The sequence below is a fragment of the Biomphalaria glabrata genome, chromosome 4 (genome assembly GCF_947242115.1).
Source record: "Biomphalaria glabrata chromosome 4, xgBioGlab47.1, whole genome shotgun sequence".
NCBI lineage: Eukaryota > Metazoa > Mollusca > Gastropoda > Planorbidae > Biomphalaria > Biomphalaria glabrata.
In genome coordinates, this window is record NC_074714.1 from 44,369,850 (window position 1) to 44,392,240 (window position 22,391).

The 22,391-nt window shown below is 36.6% G+C and overlaps 1 protein-coding gene across 2 annotated transcripts in view; it reads left to right on the forward strand.

Annotated features, from left to right (window-relative positions):
* Positions 1-22,391, forward strand: part of LOC106062465 (voltage-dependent calcium channel subunit alpha-2/delta-3-like) — a 239,117-nt gene that overhangs the window by 121,570 nt on the left and 95,156 nt on the right. For both annotated transcript variants that reach the window (XM_056026032.1, XM_056026034.1), the window contains exon 3: positions 13,453-13,534. In XM_056026032.1, coding sequence (XP_055882007.1) covers positions 13,453-13,534 — 82 coding nt within the window. The remainder of the gene's footprint in view (positions 1-13,452; positions 13,535-22,391) is intronic.

Consider the following 22,391-nt stretch of genomic DNA (forward strand, 5'->3'; position numbering starts at 1 on the left):
ACGAAAACCTACACATTTAGACTTATCTGTGAATACTGAAGGATTAATTTCCCTTGCTGGTATCCAACAAAATAATCTATTACGGTTATTACAAGTAATTAGTTGACTAATTGGTCTTTTTATTTATTGATTCGTGTCTTGCCTATGCCGATGAATAAAGAAATAATTGTGCAAAGTTTCAACTTGATACGAGAATGAGTGTGGGAGAACTCACGTGTCCAAACGTTTGACCAGACTGACAGAGTTGACGTAAGCTTTGTACAAACATGATTGCTTGGCTAGAGACTCAGTCTGAAGAAGTGGTCTCTCACTTTGTACAAACATGATTGCTTGGCTAGAGACTCAGTCTGAAGAAGTGGTCTCTCACTTTGTACAAACATGATTGCTTGGCTAGAGACTCAGTCTGAAGAAGTGGTCTCTCACTTTGTACAAACATGATTGCTTGGCTAGAGACTCAGTCTGAAGAAGTGGTCTCTCACTTTGTACAGTATTTCATTTGTTTATTTCAAATCCCTGCCAAAACTCCGCAGGACGGCACTGGATGGTGGAAAGGATTCGAACCAGTGACCATCGATGCGACTGTCCAGAGCGCATACCATACGATCATACAGATGATGTAAAGGTCATTTATTTCAGTAGTCCAGTGTCAACGATGGTGTCATGTGGCCAGCTTAACGACCAATAAATGGAGAGATGTTCAAAATAAATATTCTTTAATAGCGAAATTCTTTCTTTAATAGCGACATTTAAAAAAAAAGACATTATTATATAGCAAAATTCTTTTAAAATTCTTAAATAGTTTTACCATTCTTTTTTAAATTTTAAATTATTTTTCTTTTTTTTTTTTACTGTAATAGAACAGCTGAGTCAGATTTGTTTTTAGTCTTTCTGGAGATAAAAAGTTGTTTTTTAACTTCTCTCCACAACGAGGGAACATATTTTTTTAAAAAAAGTTTAGCAAATAAAATAAAGAAACTAAAGGAAAAGAAAACATTCCTTTTTTTCTTTCCTTGTCTTTGGCTACTTTTCAAAATCCTGTCACCTGCCACATGTCATTTGGCTACAACATGATGTATTGAAATTTGTTTCGAAAACTTTCATTTCATTTTTTATGAGGTCTGGATTTTTTTTTATTTTTTTTTAGGTGTGAGGAATTCTGTGTAACTGCGTGTGTCTCTGTGTGTGTCTGTGTGTGTATGTAAAGATTGATTGACAAATGATGGAAGACATTCCCAAACGGATTTTTTGTGTCCTCAGAGAAATGTGGACAAATACGTAGGCGACATCTTCACGAGATTTCGCCTATATTTTGTATTATTATCATTATTTTAAAAATACTTACGCTACTGTACAGTCCCTTGAGACTTCATAAAATTTATGTCGTTCGGCTGAAACTGGAAAGTCAATTACTTGTACGCATATTGTTTTGCTTTTACCTAATTTCAAATTTAAAACAAAAAAGGTGTAGTATAAAAACAGTCCGTTCAAATGAAGATTCAACAACTATATTAGGAGAAACAACACGACGTCAAGGACGCTGAATTGAAACTCAAAGCTGCCAACTAAACAAAAGCTACAAACCAAAGAGATTATCAAACTTGACCATGCAGTGCTAAAGTTTTGGCAAAACATTTTATAAATTGAACAAAAAAAAAAGCTTTTCAACAGTTGCTTTATTTTGTGTACCGGATACGCCAAAACGCCAGATAAGTTTTGGTGGGGTTTTTTTTTTTGTTTCAGCCATAAATGAAAATCTCTATTTTACATCGCTGTCATTATAAAACAAAATAAAAGATCAAATGATTATGGTGATGTTGTTGATCGCCTTTACAGAATACGAGGATGCTGATTAGCGCAGCCATAGGCGGACTTAGGGGTTGCGCATAGGGCAACCTTTCCAGGACCCACGCCTTATGGGTGCCCTGCGATAAAGACAATAGACAATGTTTTTATCACCGTCACACCATCGTACAATATTCGTGGCTCTGTTGTGATCCTCGCCTAGAGACCGGCGCACTGCTAAAGCCTTTTTACCGGCCAATTTGGTCATCCGACAGGAAAATATTTTGGCATGTTGTACACACAATGAAGCCCCTCTAGTATAACCAGATTTATAAGTTTAAGATACTCTAAACTCAACATCCAAGCTACTGCCTTTTATCGTATCTTATCTTATCTTATATAATACAGAAGTTACTGCTCGTTAACCAATGACTTGAAGTCTGTCAAGTCACTGGTTTTCCTGGCTGGCTCAGGCAACCCATTCCATGCTCTTATAGCACTAGGGAAGGAGCATTTGTATAAATTTTTCCTAGCATAAGGATTTTACTAAAGGTGTAACAATACTAAGATGAGCTACGTAACATTCAATATTTATGAACACGGGCAGCTGTCCACTCTTTGGACTGCCATTTTGTTTTCTTTTCCTATTTCTTTTTTTTGGCGGTGACTTACAAGAGATACATGACTTACATGACTTACATGAGATACATGACTTACATGACTTACATGAGATACATGACTTACATGAGATACATGAGATACATGACTTACATGAGATACATGACTTACATGAGATACATGACTTACATGAGATACATGACTTACATGAGATACATGACTTACATGAGATACATGACTTACATGAGATACATGACTTACATGAGATACATGACTTACATGAGATACATGAGATACATGACTTACATGAGATACATGACTTACATGAGATACATGACTTACATGAGATACATGACTTACATGAGATACATGACTTACATGAGATACATGACTTACATGAGATACATGACTTACATGAGATACATGACTTACATGAGATACATGAGATACATGACTTACATGAGATACATGACTTACATGAGATACATGACTTACATGAGATACATGACTTACATGAGATACATGACTTACATGAGATACATGACTTACATGAGATACATGAGATACATGACTTACATGAGATACATGACTTACATGAGATACATGACTTACATGAGATACATGACTTACATGAGATACATGACTTTCAAGAGATACATGACTTACATGAGATACATGACTTACATGAGATACATGACTTACATGAGATACATGACTTACATGACTTACATGAGATACATGACTTACATGAGATACATGACTTACATGAGATACATGACTTACATGAGATACATGACTTACATGAGATACATGACTTACATGAGATACATGACTTACATGAGATACATGACTTACATGAGATACATGACTTACATGAGATACATGACTTACATGAGATACATGACTTACATGAGATACATGACTTACATGAGATACATGACTTACATGAGATACATGACTTACATGAGATACATGACTTACATGAGATACATGACTTACATGAGATACATGACTTACATGAGATACATGACTTACATGAGATACATGATTTACATGAGATACATGACTTACATGAGATACATGACTTACATGAGATACATGACTTACATGAGATACATGACTTACATGAGATACATGACTTACATGAGATACATGACTTACATGAGATACATGACTTACATGAGATACATGACTTACATGAGTTACATGAGATACATGACTTACATGAGATACATGAGATACATGACTTACATGAGATACATGAGATACATGACTTACATGAGATACATGAGATACATGACTTACATGAGATACATGACATACATGCCCTTGCTAAATACTTCCCTCTATTCTAATCCTATCCTCTAGCGTCCTAGGGAGCTCACCATTCCGTCAAGTCGTTCTTCTTTATACAAGGCTGACATAATGCTAAAACTCTCTGACAAATGTAAGCCCCTTGTTGACTGTACGCTATACAGACAGGCCTTTTCGTCCATCCCTCTCCCCAGGAATTTTTCATCATTTGGGGCTTGACCTCTTTGGGGGTCCCTGCCTTTTGCGTTATATTTAATATTTAATGTAAAAAAAAAAACACATTCATTTGGAGGCCCCCTTCAAGTAGGTGCCGGGGCGATTTTCAAATTCATCCCCCTCCTCCCCCACCATAGCTACGCCACTGCCTCTCCCTATGTAAAACCAACAATTAACAAAACATAACAACAAAACTCCCCCCAAAAAACGCTGCTAACCAATGCTAACGAGCGCCATCATAGCAACATGCACGCCTTCCCGGACTATTTTTTTGGCTGCGTATTCGCTCTAATTACGAATTCGTCACAAAACCACATGACGTGTCGCGTGAACATTGATTACTCCGCCATTTTTGTGTCATTCGGACGCTATACGATATTTACCTTTTTAATAATTTTCTCTCCTTTTTTTTTTAAAGCCTTCACCGTCCCCTAAAGAGTGACATTATGTGCTGTTGTGGGAGCAGACTTTGCGTGAGTTGTCCAGTTTCCCGCCTCGTGATTCTGCATGTCCATTGTTTCTAGGGCTGACTGTATTGAGCGTGTACGTGCGTAGGCGTATTCTTTTTTTTTTTTGCCTGTCCGGTGAGGGGAAAGAAAATCTGCTTTTTAGGATCTTTTTTGTTTTTCTTCTCTCTCTTTATCTCTTTCATTCTCTCTCTCTTTTTTTTCTTATCCTCTTTTTTTTCTTCAATTTTTCTTTCTTTTTCTTTCTCTATTTCTTTCTTTTTCTATATTTCTATCTATCTATTTATTTCTCTTTCTATCACTGTCCATCTTTCTTTGGCTATCCCTCAATCTCTTTCTCTTTATATCCTTCGCCATTTTGTGTTTTGTTTTCCTGGTCTGCGCTAATTTATCTTCTACTGATTACACTTGACAGACAATCAAATGCAGAGTAAGTCTATGATGGACACTCGGGAACAAAATGACAGAAATTTAAACATGGGGGAAAAGGGAATTAAGCAAAAGCTTTACAAAGACACAAACATTTGTTATTTCAAATTCAAAATTCTAAATTCTTTAGGTCTTAGAAAACCAAACTTTATGTCGCATTGACCATGTATATTCAATGCATATTTGTTTAGCCCCCCTAGAGAAGCTTGTATTGAGCAAATGTTTGCTTCATTTATGTGTATGTATGTTGTGTGTGTGTTTGTTTGTTTACTTGTAGTCTTCCTTGTCCTCGCATGTTTATCTCAAGTATGTTATTAGTGTACATGGGCGTAGCCAGGATTTTTTTTCGGGGGGGGGTTTGGGGGGGGATTTTTTTTTCTTTCCCCCCCCCCCCCCCCCGTGAAAAAAAAATTATATGTATTTATGTGTGTGTGTACATTATTTTTATTAGGCCTACATTCTGACCCTTCATTCTTTCGGAAGACGTTTATTGTGACCTAGAATAGGTTCTTCCATGAGTTAGGGGAAAAATTGTAGATTCCCCGCCATTAATAGCAAAGCCCCGCCGCCAAGCACTATTTCTGATATTGAAAACTAACAAAATGCATATTCTGAGGTATCTACAGTGCATTTTCCTGCTATTAAAAAGTTTTATTTCAAAAACCTAATGTGATATTCTTACTGACTTAGACCCTCCCGCGCCGTTCGGCGCATTTGCTGTTAAGCTGTTTACATAAAATTGTAGATTCCCCGCCATTAATAGCAAGGGGCCTGGGGGGAGCGCTAGGAACTCCCCCAGCGCGGGGCGAAGCCCCGCCGCCCAGCTCTATTTCTGGTATTGAAAGCCAACAAATTGCATATTCTGAGGTATCTACACTGCATTTTCCTGCTATTAAAAAGTTTTATTTCAAAAACCTAATGTGCTATTCTTACTGCGCCGTTCGGAGCATTTGACGTCAAGCTGTTTCCATAAAAATCTGTCACTGGTAATGTCTGAAGCCTCTTACAACCTGCCATGAGGCCTCCATGAATGAGTGGCGTCAAGTTGTACTAGGATATCATTGCAACTCTTCTTATGCGTAATTTATTTTGTCGAAGAACATGTCCAGCAAACCTCATGCATCGCTCTCTCACAATCTTACTAATGGGTCGACTCCCAGTTCGGCATAGGATTTCCTTGATTTAGACCCGATCTCTATAACTGACTCCTAAAATCTGTCTTAGCCATCTTTGTTGAGCCACATTTTGTGTTTTTCAATTTCGGCAGATGACTATTCACTGCAGTTTATTAATGGAGCCCTGCCACTGGTAAAAATGTGTAACCTCTCTTGAATACGCTCTTGGAATTAAGTGACTGTAGTTTGCTTTAGATTTTTTATCGAAAAGAGAAGTTTTATCGTCAAAATCATCTGTTGGGGGTTTTCCACCTCAAAATGCTCTGTAGGGGGATCTTAAACTCAAAAACCATCTGGAGGGGTTTTAAACTTAAAAAAAAAGCCATCTGTAGAAGAGGGGTTTAAACACAAAACCCCCGATTAGATTGGCTACGCTCAAATAATTTTAGTGTGTAATTTGCTTTTTTTTTATAGCATCAAACCCCTCTGAATGGGGGTTTAAACTCAAAACCCCTTTTGGCAACGCTCATAGCATTTTGAGTCCATAATTTGCTATTTTTCTTACACTGAAGATGTATATTTTATCCTCAAACCCCCCTGGCGGGGGGTTTAAACTCAAAACCCCTTTGGCTACGCTCGTAGATTTTAGAGTGAGTAATTTGCTTTTATTTATATTGAAGAGGTACTTTTTAGCTTCAAACTCCACTGGAGGGGAGTTTAAACTCAAAACCCCTTTGACTACACTCATAACATTTTGAATGCATAATTTGCTTTGTTTTTATTATTAAAGAGGTATTTTTTACCTTCAAACCCCGCTGAAGTGGGGTTTAAACTCAAATCTGAGTCAAAACCCATTTAGCTACGCTCATAACATTTTGAGTGTGTAATTAGCTTTTTTTTATATTGAAGAGGGGGTTTATAGTAAATTTTAGAGGGGGGTTTTAAAATCAAAATCTTCCTTAACTGTGCTCTTGGAATTAGTAGATTTTCGTTTGCATTTTTTTTTTGTTTTGTTTTATAGAAGAGGGGGAGTTAACTGCAAAAACCCCAGGTAGAGGGTTTAAAACTCAAAACCCCTGGTAGGGGGTTTTAAACACAAAACCCCTGGTAGGAGTTTTTAAACTCGAACCCCTCTGGTAGGGGTTATAAACTCGAACCCCTCTGGTAGGGGTTTTTAAACTCGAACCCCCCTAGTAGGGGGTTTTAAAGTCAAAACCCCTTTGGTTGTGCTGGGGCAAGTGATGGTTTAGTATTAAAAACTCACCTAAAATAAACAAAATCAAAGCAAAAAAAATCAGTCATTAAATTCCGACTCCCCCCCTTTGGGGGGGGGATTTCATTTCGGGGGGGTTTGAACCCCAACCCCCCCCTGGCTACGCCCATGTTAGTGTATATTAAAGTCTCCTGTTAGTTTTTTCACTTTCTTGTCATGTCAATAAAAGGGAGTTTGTACCTTAAACTACAGTGTTGTTATTACATCGTAATTGATAATATAACAATGTTATTCTGTTTTTCAAGTCTTTGTTTGCTATACATTACCGATGGCTACGTCTGACTATTACCATTTGATTTGTTCAGTTGAAGGGAAGTGTTGCAAGGTGTGATACAAGAATTTTTTTTCTGTATATTTCACTTTGTCAATAGTTGCTCTGTTGATCTAACATTTGCCCTGAAGCCAAAGTATTCGGAGTAGTTTCCTTTTATGGTTCATCTGCTGACATTCTAGCTACGTGCACATTTGATGATGCCAATCTTGAATTATTGCTCTTATAGTTGGTTAATAAGCCACTCTCATCCTTTTGAGCAGACAGCGTTATACAAACATCTCTCCCTCTCATCACCCTCGTAATCTTGTTCCAGCTAACCCTTAAAGTCCTTCAGGTCAAGATAAAGATATTAAAAAAGTGCTTTTTTCTAATAAAGTATTAACTATAATTTTAATCAGTATTTAAAAAAGGAAACTAGATATATTCCATCGCCTGTTTTTCCCTATTGACTACAAAATGTGTCTTTGGAAACTGATGGTAGCATTGCGTTGTCTGAAAATGTTCCAGGTATTTCTAGTTTGGGCAGACACTTAAACTTAATGTGTTAATGCATTAAAGTAAGTGTAAGCATCATCATCCTTAAATTATGATGTGTGGCTAAGTTGCATAAACCCCTTGTCTGATTTATATAAACCCCTTGGCTGAGTTGTATAAACCCTTTGGCCGGCATTGGCTGTGTTCTATAAATCCCTTGGCTGAGTTGTATAAGCCTCTTGGCTGGGTTGTATAAACCTCTTGGCTGAGTTGTATAAAGAAGTTCTGAATCTTTTAACGAAGATTAGGCGTCGATTCGATCTATCAGCCACTTGTACTCGCTTTTCACTACACCCCTCCCTCCCATGTATATATATGTATATATATGTATTATCTAATTTGTCGTGAAAAACACTACTTTTATATGAATTCGTTTATTTTTCATTTAAAAAATTCATTGTTTGAGAACAAGAAAAAAAACTTTGTGGCTCTTTAAAAACTTAAAATTGTAATTTTTGGCTCTTCCGACTCAAAAGGTTGCCGACCCCTGGCCTAGAAGATACAAGAAAAATAATTGAAATAAATATCAACTTAAATTATCGTAATGCTTTATATAAAATGATCCTTAGTCCTTTAATCATTCAAATGAATGTGAAAATCAACATAAATACATTAATGATTATGTTGGCCACTCTATTAAAGAGGTTTAAAAAATCATTAAAAATAAATGAATGAGTAAATAATCTCATGTGGGGTAGTGGCTTCCTGTAATTCTCTTTAGCTTAATTAATGTATATATATAAAGTTATAACAAAATGCATGGAGAAGGTTTTCAAATAAGTTCTGCCACCATGGCTTGTTATAAGATTAATTAGTTAGTCCATTTAAATGTTCTATTATATTTATTATCATTGAATGATTGGCCGCTAAAGTCACACATGAAGTTGCTTAGGGAAAAGATCCTCTCTCCAGACATAACATGCCACACAGATTATTATTTTTAGTGTTTATTTTAGAAACGAACTACTATTCTTTATCTGGCACCGCAAATGTCGTGCTACGTTAGGGTAAGATAGATTTGGTTGAGTTCCAGGACATATTGCTGCTGATAATCTGGGAGGGGTTTGTCATCACATCTATGTCATCACATCTATTTATGCGGAAGAACGATTTCATGATGTTTATATTCATTTCTCTCGCCAGTTTGATCCTCTGGCTCCTCTTGTTCTAACGTTATTATTATTATTATTATTATTATGTTAGAAATGAATGAGTAGTCATTCTCTGGCGCTGCCAGGGTCGAGTTTCGCTAAAGAGAAACAAAATTCATCGTAGTCCCTTTAACAGTTTCCACTGAGGAATTTTCTGGTGATGTGGCAGGTAAATTCCAGGAATAGTTTTTGCCTATAACCTGGGAGAGGTTTATCATCACAAATGTTATTATTATGTTAGAAATGAACGAGTAGTCATTCTCTGGCGCTGCCAGGGTCGAGTTTCGCTAAAGAGAAACAAAATTCATCGTAGTCCCTTTAACAGTTTCCACTGAGGAATTTTCTGGTGATGTGGCAGGTCTGCAGCAGTACCGCCATCTGACAGGCAACGAAGATGTTCATAGGAATGTTAAGGGCCTTGAAGGTGTCTGTGAGGTCAGTTGTTATTATCCCCTTGGTTGATATAACAATGGGGTATATTGTTATTTTGGACAATTTCCATAGACGCTTAATCTCCAAGCCTAGGTTCCCATATTTTCTTTGTTTTTCTATCTCAGTTTTTCTTAAATTATGAGACAGTGGTACGGCGATATCGATAATGGTAGCGGTTTTTTCTTTTTTATCGATGAACAGCAGATCCGGGCGATTGAAATCTACCGTTTTGTCGGTCAGAATAGGCCTATCCCAGTACAGCAGATGTTCAGTAGACTCGAGAACCTCTTGCGGAGAGTATTTATAATAAGGGGGAGTGTCCTTACCGATCAATTTGTACGTCAAAGCCAGGTGTTGGTGTATTAACTTTGCAACTTGGTTATGGCGACCTAAGTAGGCTGATTCTGATAGGGCTGAACATCCTGCCATAATGTGTTCAATCGACTCGCCCACATTTCCAAATTTTCGGCATTTGTCGACAACATTGAGTTTCAGGATATGCTTCTCGTAATTTTTTGTCCTGATTACTCTGTCCTGTATTGCTGTAACAAAGCCTTCTGTTTCAGGGTAGAGATGACCTGCTTTGAGCCATGTTAAGGAAGCAGCCTTGTCGATGTTGTCCCCATGTAATGAAGCCGGAAATTTTCCGTGGAGTGTTTTTTCTTCCCATTGGCGAATCTCATGCCCTACGTCGTCCAAACCGATATTGACATCAGCATTGTGTAGGTTCAGAGGGGTTGCATCGGAGTCGTATTTCCGTAGGAAGGAAACTAATTTGTTGCTGGAGGCGAGCAGTTTTGATCGTATTTTTAAAACTTGCATCTTACACAATTTGAAGATGTTCTGCAATCCACGACCCCCATCCTTCCTGGGCAGGTATAACCTTATGGTGGAGGACTTGGGGTGTAGACATCGAAACTTGGTTAGTAATTTTCTAGTGAGTCTGTCAATGTCATGTAGGTCGGTGTCAGTCCATTTGATCACACCGAACGTGTAAAGGAGCACAGGGACGGCCCAGCTATTAATTGCAGTGATGAGATTACTGCCAGACAGTTTGGTGTTGAGGATTTTATTAACTCTTTGCCTATATTTGCCAAGAAAGTCCTCTTTTAATTTCTTATGGTTTATCTTGGCATTCTGGTTTATTCCAAGATATTTATAAATAGAGGCGGAGTTCAATTCCTCGATGCCTTCAAATTCAATGTTGGTGTTCGTTGCCTTGCCCTTTTTAATGCTTATGATGCCACACTTATCCAGGCCAAAAGACATACAGATATCGTCACTAAAGCATTTTACCGTTTTGATTAAGGTGTGTAATTTTTGCTCGGTTTCTGCATATAGCTTTAGATCATCCATGTATAATAATAATAATAATAATTTTATTTATAAAGCGCTGTTAACAAACAAAATGTAGGCTCAAGGCGCTGTAACAACATTACAAACATAAACACAACTGCCGAAATAACAGTTAATCTAAAAAAGTTTTAAACAAGTAGGTCTTAATGTTCTTCTTAAAAGTGGTATAGCATGTTGTCTGTCTGAGATCAATGGGGAGTGAGTTCCAAACCTTTGGTCCGTGAACTGAAAAAGCACGCAGACCGTAGCTTTTGAGGGAGAAAAAATAAGTGGGACACACATTTTGTACATTTAGTGTCAACCCTAAAACCGTTTGTAGAGTCTTGGAGTAATGTAGATAGAGGATTAATCGCTAGGCAGAACCAGAGTGGAGATAGTGAGTCACCCTGGTATATACCTCTTCTTATGTGCACAGAACCTAGTTTATCACGAATTAGGTGCAGGTTTATCTTCCAATTATCCATACAGACTTTCAATAGTTGTTTTATTCTTGGGTTGATTCTATGGATGTCCAGGGTTTTTAATAGCCAATCATGCGGAACTGAATCGAAAGCTTTTTTGTAGTCGATGTAACACATGTGTAAATTTCTCTTTCTTCTATTAGCTTGATGCAATATAATACCATCTATAGTTAGCTGTACTTTACAGCCCATCGACTCTTCAATGCAACCTTGTTGTTCATCTGCTAGTACCTTATGGGCAGAACAAAATTTATACATTTTACTTTTTAAAAGTGAAGTTAATAGTTTATACACCACTGACAGACAAGTGATAGGGCGATAGTTTGATGGTTGGTTCGGATCCCCTTTTTTGGGGAGGAGAGATGTTCTCCCTTCAGTGAGTTCTAACAGCATTGAAGACGGTTCTGATATTAGCTCGTTAAAACTTGATGTTAGTGGTGCATGTACGGCTGTAAGTTTTTTCAGCCAAAAGTTGTGTATATTGTCCGGTCCAGGAGCAGTCCAGTTGTGGGTTTTTGAAATAGCTGCGGAGACTTCCTCAGCTGTGAAATCCTCATCAGGCATTTCTGGTATTAGGTTGTTTTTAGTTTGGATTTCCTCGATCCAGTCAGCCTGCACATTGTAATGTAGCGGGTCGGACCAAAGCGCCGCCCAGTAGTCGGTAAAGGAGCCGTGTTTAGTGCTATCAATGGTTTGAATTTTGTCAGCACCATTATCAGCTAGTTTACGGAAGAACTGTTTTCTCATGTGCTGAAATAAAGCGTTATGCTCCTTTCTTTTGGTGGTTTCGTTGTAGCGCTTTAACCTAGCTCCCTTTAGTTTAGCTTTCTGTCTCAGAGTATCTTTCAAACATAAGAGTCGTGCGTGGCTATCACAGTCCGTCAATTTGATTCCAGTTGTTCTTAGTATTGTCTTCATTTTGTTAAGTATTTTCGCGGAATGGTTGTTTCCCAGATATTGTCCAATTGTATCCATTTGGCTCCTCAGTTGATTAATATTGTCTTCAAGGCGCCTTTTCCATGCTGGCACATGTTGTTTTGGTCTTTGATTAATTGGGCCTAGCTCGAAGGTCTTTTATCCAGAGAGCTCCGTGACAGCCACAGCGGAGCAGTATATAGCGAGGTGTGTCTCAAACAAGTTTCTCGGTGTTTCAAAATGGTTGGCTAAGACTTTATTTATTTCATTAATATATGTGTTTGTCTCTTTCTTGACGTTTAGCTTGGGGATACGAGGCCTAGAGTTAAGATTGGTGTTTTTATAACGGTCTATAAGATTAGAAAATTTTGAGTGTAGCTCATTGCTTATTGCCGATGTTGGGTCATTCTCTTGTTGGTTGGGTGTTCTACTAATGTCTTCGTTGGTCGGCTGTGTGGGCATGTCGTTTATGTCTGAGATGAGCTCTTGTATATGAAGCTCATGACCTACTTCCCTTCTTATCACGTCAATTTCTGCAGGGGTCAAATAACATTTTTTAATTATTACAGATCTTCTGTCTACAACATTCTGCTCTGTAAGGTTTAGATTAGGGTATAATTTGTTAAATTCCAGGGAGAGTTTTTGCCTATAACCTGGTAGAGGTTTATCATCACAAATGTTAACACGGAAGAACGATTTGATAATGTCTATATTCATTTCTCTCGTCCATTTGATCCTTTTGGCTCCTCTTGTTCTACCTCCAACAGCACCTCTCAATTGTGTGAGGTGCGAGTCAGGGAGTAGACCGACCTCTTGTGTTTGGTCATGAGGTTGTGAATTACCCTCAGTAAACACTCGACTCATTGGTGAATAATATTTACCGCCTTATTTATTTCATATTCATCGCTGTCCTGGATTAAGCAATGGGTCCGTTCTATTTCCTCAAAATTCAAAAATGAAGATAAAAAAAAATGAACGTGCGTTAACTAGTTTATTTTGATCTACTGTCTCAGTAAAAAAGCTTTTTAGATCTAGGTCTAGTAATTATTATTATTATTATTATTATTATTATTATTATTATTATTACTAATGTTATTATTATTATTATTTTGCAGATTACTTAATGGAGCGGATAATTTTCAGAAATTTTTCCTGTCACTGGCTCAGACTGTTACTGGTACTGGAATATTTGCAAACGTGAGTACTATCTATTTTTGCATATGCTCACTGTAGATGTCACCTGAGTAAAATAGTCTAAGAGCATTACACAGTAGTTTCTAGTATGTATATAGTCTCTAGTGGCCAGTAGAAATATAGACATTAGTGACCAGTATGTATATAGATAGTATAGGTCAATATATTAATCTAGACAGTCGTGGTAAGTATGGTGTTAGTCAGTAGTGGCCAGTATTAATCTTGACAGTAGTAGCAAGTATCAATCTGGACAGTAGTGGCCCGTATTAATCTGGAAAGTAGTGGTCAGTATTAATCTAGGCACTAGTGAACAGTATGTATTTAGTCAGTAGTGACCTTATGTAGCTAGTATGCTTATATCACGATGTTTTTTTTTCCTTTTATTTTGCGTGCATGACAAATAGAAGAGATCTCTCTGTTAGTCTTGTGAGATACATACTTACATAATCTCTCTATTTACTCTGAGTCCGTTGAGAAAGCAATAAATTATATTAAAAAAAAACAAACAAGATCAATACTAAGAATAAACACAGAGAAATCAAGATTTGAGTGGAACTATTCTTTTAGCACTTGTCAATCTTGTCGTCTGCTAGGAAATGAACAGCTTACATTTTTCTTTAAAAAAAAAAGTCTTTAAGAAAAGTTGAAGTTTTCAATCTCGAGGCAGGTGAAGGGCATTTTAAAAAAAAATGTCGACACAGCTTTTTGGAAAACTTTTTTTTTCATTGAGAATAACTTTAAAAAAACGTCCAAACATTGTTTAAAAATCCAAACCATGAAGGTCATTTATAAGAAACAAATGTTTCTTCTTAAACAATTTTTCTAATTATTTAAAAACAGAAATTTGTCTTACAACATTCAACAAAACACAAAACAGTTCTTTAAAAAAAGACTCCCTCCACACCCTGCCCCAGACACACACCTCCTTTAGACCTTATCCAATCTTCTTATGTACTTTTAAAACGCTCGCGCTTCTATGATCTAAATGATGCACTATTAGTTATCCCTCCTGACAAATGTAATTACATTCAGTCGCAGTTCATCCTTTGGTTACTATAGACGCTTGTTTTGACTCTTGTTTTATAAAACCTATTTCTTCCGTATTTCGTTGGTTTTACATTTCGATTCTTTTTGTTTTTCTTTCTTTTCTACTCCGCTACCCTCCCCCCCCCCCCGTCTCTTTACTCACCCTGTCTCTCTTCCTGTTAGTCATTGAAAACTAGGAAATCGTTGGTATTAAATATTCAACAGTAGTATCGATACGGCATTCAATTTCTAGTGTCGATTTCTAGTCCAGTGGGTACTTGGTACTTGTCGAGTCAATACTAACGACATGATACTCTCCCCTTGCATACCACTCTCTCTCCCTCTCTCTCTCTCACACACACACACATACACGCACTCACATTATATACATACACACGACAGACTTGATACAGAGCGTTTCTCAATTGTGAGCGTTTTTCTTTTCTTAACCTCTGTGAATGGTCAAACTAAAATACATTCGTCAGATGTTGCCAAAGTCCTATACCTTAAGTATCAAAACAGCAGAGGCAGATGTTCCCAAAGTTTGATGCCTTAAGTATCAAAACAGCTGAGGCAGATGTTCCCAAAGTTTAATGCCTTAAGTATCAAAACAGCTGAGGCAGATGTTCCCAAAGTTTAATGCCTTAAGTATCAAAAGAGCAGAGGCAGATGTTCCCGAAGTTTAATGCCTTAAGTATCAAAACAGCTGAGGCAGATGTTCCCAAAGTTTAATGCCTTAAGTATCAAAACAGCAGAGGCAGATGTTCCCAAAGTTTAATGCCTTAAGTATCAAAACAGCAGAGGCAGATGGACAGCGTCTTATTCCTTAAATAATATAGTCTTTAACCTTGAGGTCATAATTGCATGATTGTTGTGGTCAGTGTTGTGGTCAGTTTGTATGTGGTTAACAATGATCTCCGCGTTTGTCTTTCGGAAGGAAGAGAGAAGGTGGAGGTCGTACACTGCCCACTAGTAGCATATGACGCCTATGACAAATATGCTCATCTTCGACCACGAAGGAGGAGCTATATATGATGCATATACGAGGACGCGAGTTACGGCAGAGCTATTAGCAAGAGAAGCTTTCTGGTAGATGACACTGGCACTTTCTTTGTCTATTAGAGTATTTCTGTGAAGTACATAGCAAGGAGACATGAGTCTCAGTTTTTGACTTGATTCCTTCAAGTCATAATGTTACTACAGAATGTTCCTAATGAGAATTTAAAATTTGGCATATTGAGATGAACTTTATATATCTTTATATATCTTTATATAACTTTATAGTCCCATTATAAAATACATCTGAGCCATCACTAAATCTGGACAACGCTTTTGTTCAATATAACACATCAATTATATCTAAATTCGCATGGAACTTTTTTGTTTTGTTTCATAAAAAACCCGTCGCACAAAATATGCACCCTGAATGTCATTCAGTTGGGGGGGGGGGCACTGTTGTAGATGATAGTGTACGCTTTCCACTCCGGAAACAGAGGGGGGGGGCGTTGTGAGTTGTCTAACTCCTGGCAATGGTTCAAGTTACGATGAGCGAGGGTGAAGGCTGTTTAGAATAGGAGATCGTGAGAGAGGGGGGAAGGGTGGAATGGGGGCTGGAGATGCAAGATATTGATCCTGCATAGTGTCCCATTGAACCAGCAAACCCTCTCACCCCTCCCTGAACCGCAATGGTGGGTACAAAAATGGTGGAAAGAAAGAGCTATTTCAATGTTTAAAGTAACTTCTAGCCCCCCTCCCCCACCTCCTTTTCATTTTTTCCCTAACTTCTTTATTTATGTCTCTGTACCTTACTCCCGATGTACTCTATTCTATTGTGTTTAAATGTCGCACATTTCTTGGTGTTACGGCCGTGATATCTGGTCATTACATTTTGATACATCCAAACATCGCGTGACCAGGTTTTAGAGAACATATTGTGTGGGCCTTTTAATTGTTTGCTGCGTTTGTTCTTGTTTTCCTTGCTGTTCATGCCATAAAGTCTCTTACCTCCTTTGCTGTCGTGAGATCAAATGTATGTTGTAAATTTTTCTCCATCCAAATTTGAGTTGTATCAAAATTTGAGTTGTATCTGAATTTTAGTTCTTTCAAAATTTCAGGCGAATCAAATTTTTAGTTCTATTAAATTTTCTGTTCTATTCAAATTTCATTTATATCACAATTAGTCTTCAATATTGGTCTTGGCTGTGAACTAAGTGACTTTGGAAAATGGAAAATGGGGGGGGGGGCGCTCGAGCCTCCTGAAGCCAATACACTAACCACAATGCCAGGGAGTCGCTTGTAAAAATTAAAGATTTTTAGTTATCTTTTGTTAGCTTCAAAATTTAAAGCGTCGACCTACAAAGTATAAAGAGGGCTAGTTCAACTTGTAAGTACAATTTTTTTCCCTTTTTCGATACCAACTAAGTGACTTTATCTCAAAACAAACGAGTATTGGCACTTTCAACGAGCCAACATTTGTTCCAATCCAATGTTAAATGACCTCAGAAGGCTAGAACGTAGAACAAATAATAAAGTGTCCATTTCAATTTAACAGCAGTCAAATACACCTAAAGAAGACTAAAATCGAAAAGTGTTATAACCTCAGAAAAAAAAACTCACTTGGTTGTCTTGTCATGACCGACTACACGTAGTCTAGACTAGCCTTACACTGACCAGTTTGTTAGAATCAGTCAGACAGACGATCTATTTACTTTTTAGGACAGGGAGGGGCTTAGATGAAAATGTTACTTTTTTTTTCTCGAGTTGGTAATCCTAATGCTTTTGAATCTATCTATATAGATATTTACTGAGCTAAAAGCAAAATCTCAAAGAACCCTGTTGTTTTTTTTTTTGAGAAGTCAAGAATTTACTGACTAATTTATTAAATAGAAATGTTTCTAAGCATTTAAATATAAAATGGTACAACTTTTTACGTAGAATTTAAATATGTCAATAACTCAAATTTGAGAAACCATCGGAGTTTCCCTTTAAGATCTTCTCAACGAATTAAAATCATATAGATTAAATTCCTCAGCAGAAAATGGACGTCTGTAGAAGCTAAGATAATCTAGAATTGCTTAAGGACAAATCTAAATTAATCATAAGACCCACAGACGTTTTCTTTCAGGCTTAAGGTTTTAGATTCCCGGAGTACAAGATATGAAATTCCTCGGTAACTAGGCAGATAGTTTCCAGGATCGATCTTTGGCCCCTTTTGTTTACACCGGAAACGTGCATGGTTCGGAAAGATAACCCTCGCTAGATTACTTAATATCTTAACATCTGTCATTTACTGGTCAATTGTCGGAAACGCACTGTAATAACTTTTTTTTTACTTGTTTAACTTAACTGGTGGACTGTCTGCTTGGTATTAGGCCCTAAGTCAGCAGTTCGAATTCAGGTCGTTCAACAATTTTTTTTCAAGCATTTAAAAAGCGATCATTGGCAACATTCACTCAGATACTCCCTTCGTTCACCCCCCCGCCCCTCCACACCCTTTCACAACTGGTCCAGACCAATGATAGGATCGTAGCCAAACAAAAACAATTAGTATGAAGAAAAACAAATAAAAATTAAAAAAAAAAAAGCTTATATTAAGCGTAGCTGTAAGAATTAGTTTGGATCAGTCTTGTAATTAAATTTGTAAAAGATCTCGACTAACAAAAATAAATCTGTGCTTTTAGACATATTTTTTACCTGTTGTTTCTGTTTAGCGCAATTTCCTGCTTTTAGCTTTCTCGATAAGCTATGATCCTATCATTTGTCTGGACCGGTTGGAAAAAAAAAAGGAAAACGGGGGGGGGGGGGGGCGCTCGAGCCTCCTGAAGCCAACACACTAACCACAATGCCAGGGAGTCGCTTGTAAAAATTAAAGATTTTTAGTTATCTTTTGTTAGCTTCAAAATTTAAAGCGTCGACCTACAAAGTATAAAGAGGGCTAGTTCAACTTGTAAGTACAATTTTTTTCCCTTTTTCGATACCAAACAAAATAATTAATTACCAATAGTTAATTAGCTAATTGGTTAATTTATTCTTTTATTGATTCTTGTGTTGATCCGAGATTAGGTGTGGGAGAAATAGAGACAGAGTGCGAAGATATAATTATATTTCTAATCACAAAGATTTATTATTGTTAGTCTAGATCAGTGATGCCCAAAATACGGCCCGCGGGCCAGATACGGCCCGCGACGTGGTTCCATCCGGCCCGTAGAAACGTCGACACAAAGTGTAGAAAATCCCCCCTCTTTTTTTAAAGTTGAAAAGTATCTTGAAGTACGTTAGGGCCTCCCTTTTTCTCTGATGGATTGGTACAAGGGACTTTAACATTAGTACATGTACGTTATGTAATGGAAGACCTGAAGAAACTCTATATTTAGAATCTACCTGGAAAAGTTGAACGGATCTTTAATTCTATTGTGAAACGTGATAATAAGCTAACATATTTGATTTATAAAGAAAGTTTGGCTGTTTTAAAAATAAACAATATATAAACGGCATTATAAAACAAATATGTCGTCCTTCTTGGTTTGAGTATCAGATACAAAGATTGTTAAACTTCGCCTAGAGATTGGAGGAGAAACAAAAGAAGAAAAGGATTTGTTGGGAAGCTGGCTACAATGTCGCTCGACTTTTAAGTAGAGGCGCGTAAAAACAAAAAGATACATTTCAGATATCCAATTAATTAATGTAAGCAGGCTACTAGATCCAGAGGTTTCTAATGAAATTGTTTCAGTTCAATTTTATTTCGGTTTTGTACCTTTTCGGTCTTGTGGCCCGCGACACGAGTGTCGGAAAGTGAAATGGCCCGTAGGTCGAATTACGTTGGGCATCACTGGTCTAGATGTATTACAAATTTAACTAATGACATGATTAATCAAAATTAATTGATACAAACACATTTAATATAAGCTTTTCTTCTCTTTTTAAGTTTTCTTTTATTTTTCTTGTTTAATTCTATGAAGAAATTATAAGCTAATATTAGAAATTGCACTTTTATAAAAAGCCGAGACCAAACATTGATAAGAATGTGCTCAGCCATTCTCTAAAAGCAAACAGAAATCGGAGACAGAAAAAACAAAGAAATTATTGAGGATTAAAAAAAAAGATGAAATTAGAGAGAACATTAGGAAGGGAGAAAAACAAAGTAATAATTAGAAAGCAAAAAGCAGAGAAACAAAATTGGGAAGTTAAAAACAAAGGGAAAAAAAAGACCCCCAAAAAATTTAGACAAAATTCGAAAGCAAAATACAAGTTTCATGAGAAGCAGGATACGATTTTTAAAAATGGTGACTTTTCTTCTACATTAGAGTTTCCTTTACCGAAGAGATAATTGTATCCCACGCATATCTCTGTGGCAATCTATTCGTGCATGTTAGTTACTTTAACTCTACTAAGTTATATTGTATTCTGAACTGATTCAAGCGCGCTCATTTTCTAGTGGCAAAATGGATGAAAAAAAAAACAACTGTAAAAATATTTTCATAATAGTAAAAATGGCGAAGAAAGCTAAAAAAAAAAGGTTTCTCTTTCCATTATGTTGTAGAAGTTTATCTTAGAGAGAATAAAGATAACATAGAAGATAAGCGTGGTCTGTCAACATAGTTTTATTCAACATATTAAGTCTATTATTGTGAATCTGCTATTGAAATTCAGTTCCATTAAGTGTTTGCAATGTGTGTTTAATCTTTTCACGATTTCAACGTGTGGAGTTTGTTTTAATTCGTGCATTATAAGAATTATGTTTACCTAAACAAGTATCTTCGGCATCGCAATGGAATGTCGGGTCATATAACATAGTTTCTGAAACTACGAAGACGTATTACCCCACACCATTCCGTCCTTACAGTTAAAATCCAGGCTCCTAAACATCAACTTAGAAACTGAAGTAGAATCAGTGACGAACTCACAATATTACCCAAACATTTTTAGTTACAAACGCACTCTCATATACTAAATTTTACACACACATCAGTTATACAGACACGCATTGCACAGCGTTTCAGACAAACGATTCACGGGCAGCAAAAAAACAAAAATGCGTGCCGTAAAACCCTTCCGCTGTGGCCTCATTGTGGGACGAGGCCGTAGATCATTGCATCACGGACCGGAAACGGCCAGAGTTAGTAGTTTGAGCGTCACTGCTTTAGAACTATTTACTTAGCTTTAAAAAACTGAAGGTCTGATGAGTATGACTACTTGTTTCACCAAGTAGATTACTCACATATGTAAACATGTTATAACCATTTTTAGAACATACTTAAACCTTATTTAAAACATTTTAAAATGTGTTGTACTAGTAGGGAACACTGTTATAACATTTCATTTATAATAGTATAGGATATTTATATGAATAGACAATTTGAGATACCGACCGCCCTTTTTCATCAGATTTTATATGCTTCTGCAATAAATATGATTATTTAATTTTAGAAACAAAAGAACAAACTAGACGTAAAACCCATTTAGATCACTATGGAGTAAAATTGGAATTTGAAAACCACTTTTAGTTTTTGAGATAAATGTGATGGACAGACAGACACCACATATCCCTAATTATTGTTATAATCTCCTTTTGTTTTGTTTTTTCCTCTGTTATGCATAAAAAAATTTAATGATTATGTAAATGAGATATTATACATAAAAACGCGTTTGAATTTGTGAAACAATAAGAAATTCAAACAAAACATTGCCAATTGAAGGTTTGAATTGATGTGTCTGCCATCTTGTTTATGTCTGCCATTTTGTGTGTGTGTGTCTCCATGGAGAACAGGAACTCTAACCACTTGAACAATTATTGATAATGAATCCTGTCTGTTCCTGTTCATCTTTTGTTAGCTGATGAACTGTTAAGTGTGTGAATAGCTCCCCCCCCCTTACCCACCCACCTCGCAGCTGTCCTTTCAATGGCGATGACATTCGTGTGTGTGTGTGTGTGTGCGCGCGCGTATTGACATTTGTATCATATTTGGTAATTAGATGAGGGCCTTTATTAAAAGATGATTAGTACCACGTTTAAAATGAGTTTAATTAATACAATTATCACAATATACAAACTATATGATATATACATTGCATATAATTATGGTCGTTATCCAAAATAGTTACATAAACACCCATAGTTATCATCATAACCAACAGACACATTATCATAAATATGTAAACACAAAGGCCCTGACATGCACTCCCCGCTTACCTATCACTAATGGTAAACGAAACAAATATGAAAATAAACCTGAAATTACTTACCGTCTACCTAGAACAACTCAACCATTATCACGACTGAAATCGCAGCAGTAATATAAACATTAAAAATACAGATTTTTTAATCTCCGCACCGATCCAATATGTATTGTAAAGCCACATATGAAAAAGTATTATTTAAATTCTTTTTGTGGGTAAATTTCAATAGCACTGATTGGCGCGTAACATGCTCTTGTAGTTATAATATTAAAAAAAAATATTTTTTTTGTCAAATCTAAACTAGGACAGTTTCCATATTTTTATAAAGCCGGCAACAAAAATGGGGACCGACTGTAGAGTCTATCATAGAACTTATTAAATACTTAAATGTTGAAATAGGAAACCAAAGAAAAGTCAGTAAAGTTTAAACTAAGAATATTTTTGCTAGGGGTGGTGACCGGCTTTACAGGATAAGATACAAAGAGCCTCATTGAGCCTTTCACACATTTCCATAAAGAATTGAAAAGCAACGAATATTCGGATATTGTATGTAGGACTATTTTAAGGCCTAGAGAGGGGGTGGGAAAGAAAAATATGATACCGGCAATCGAATTTACGGAAAAACAATAAAATATTTTTAAAATACTTTTTTTAAGCA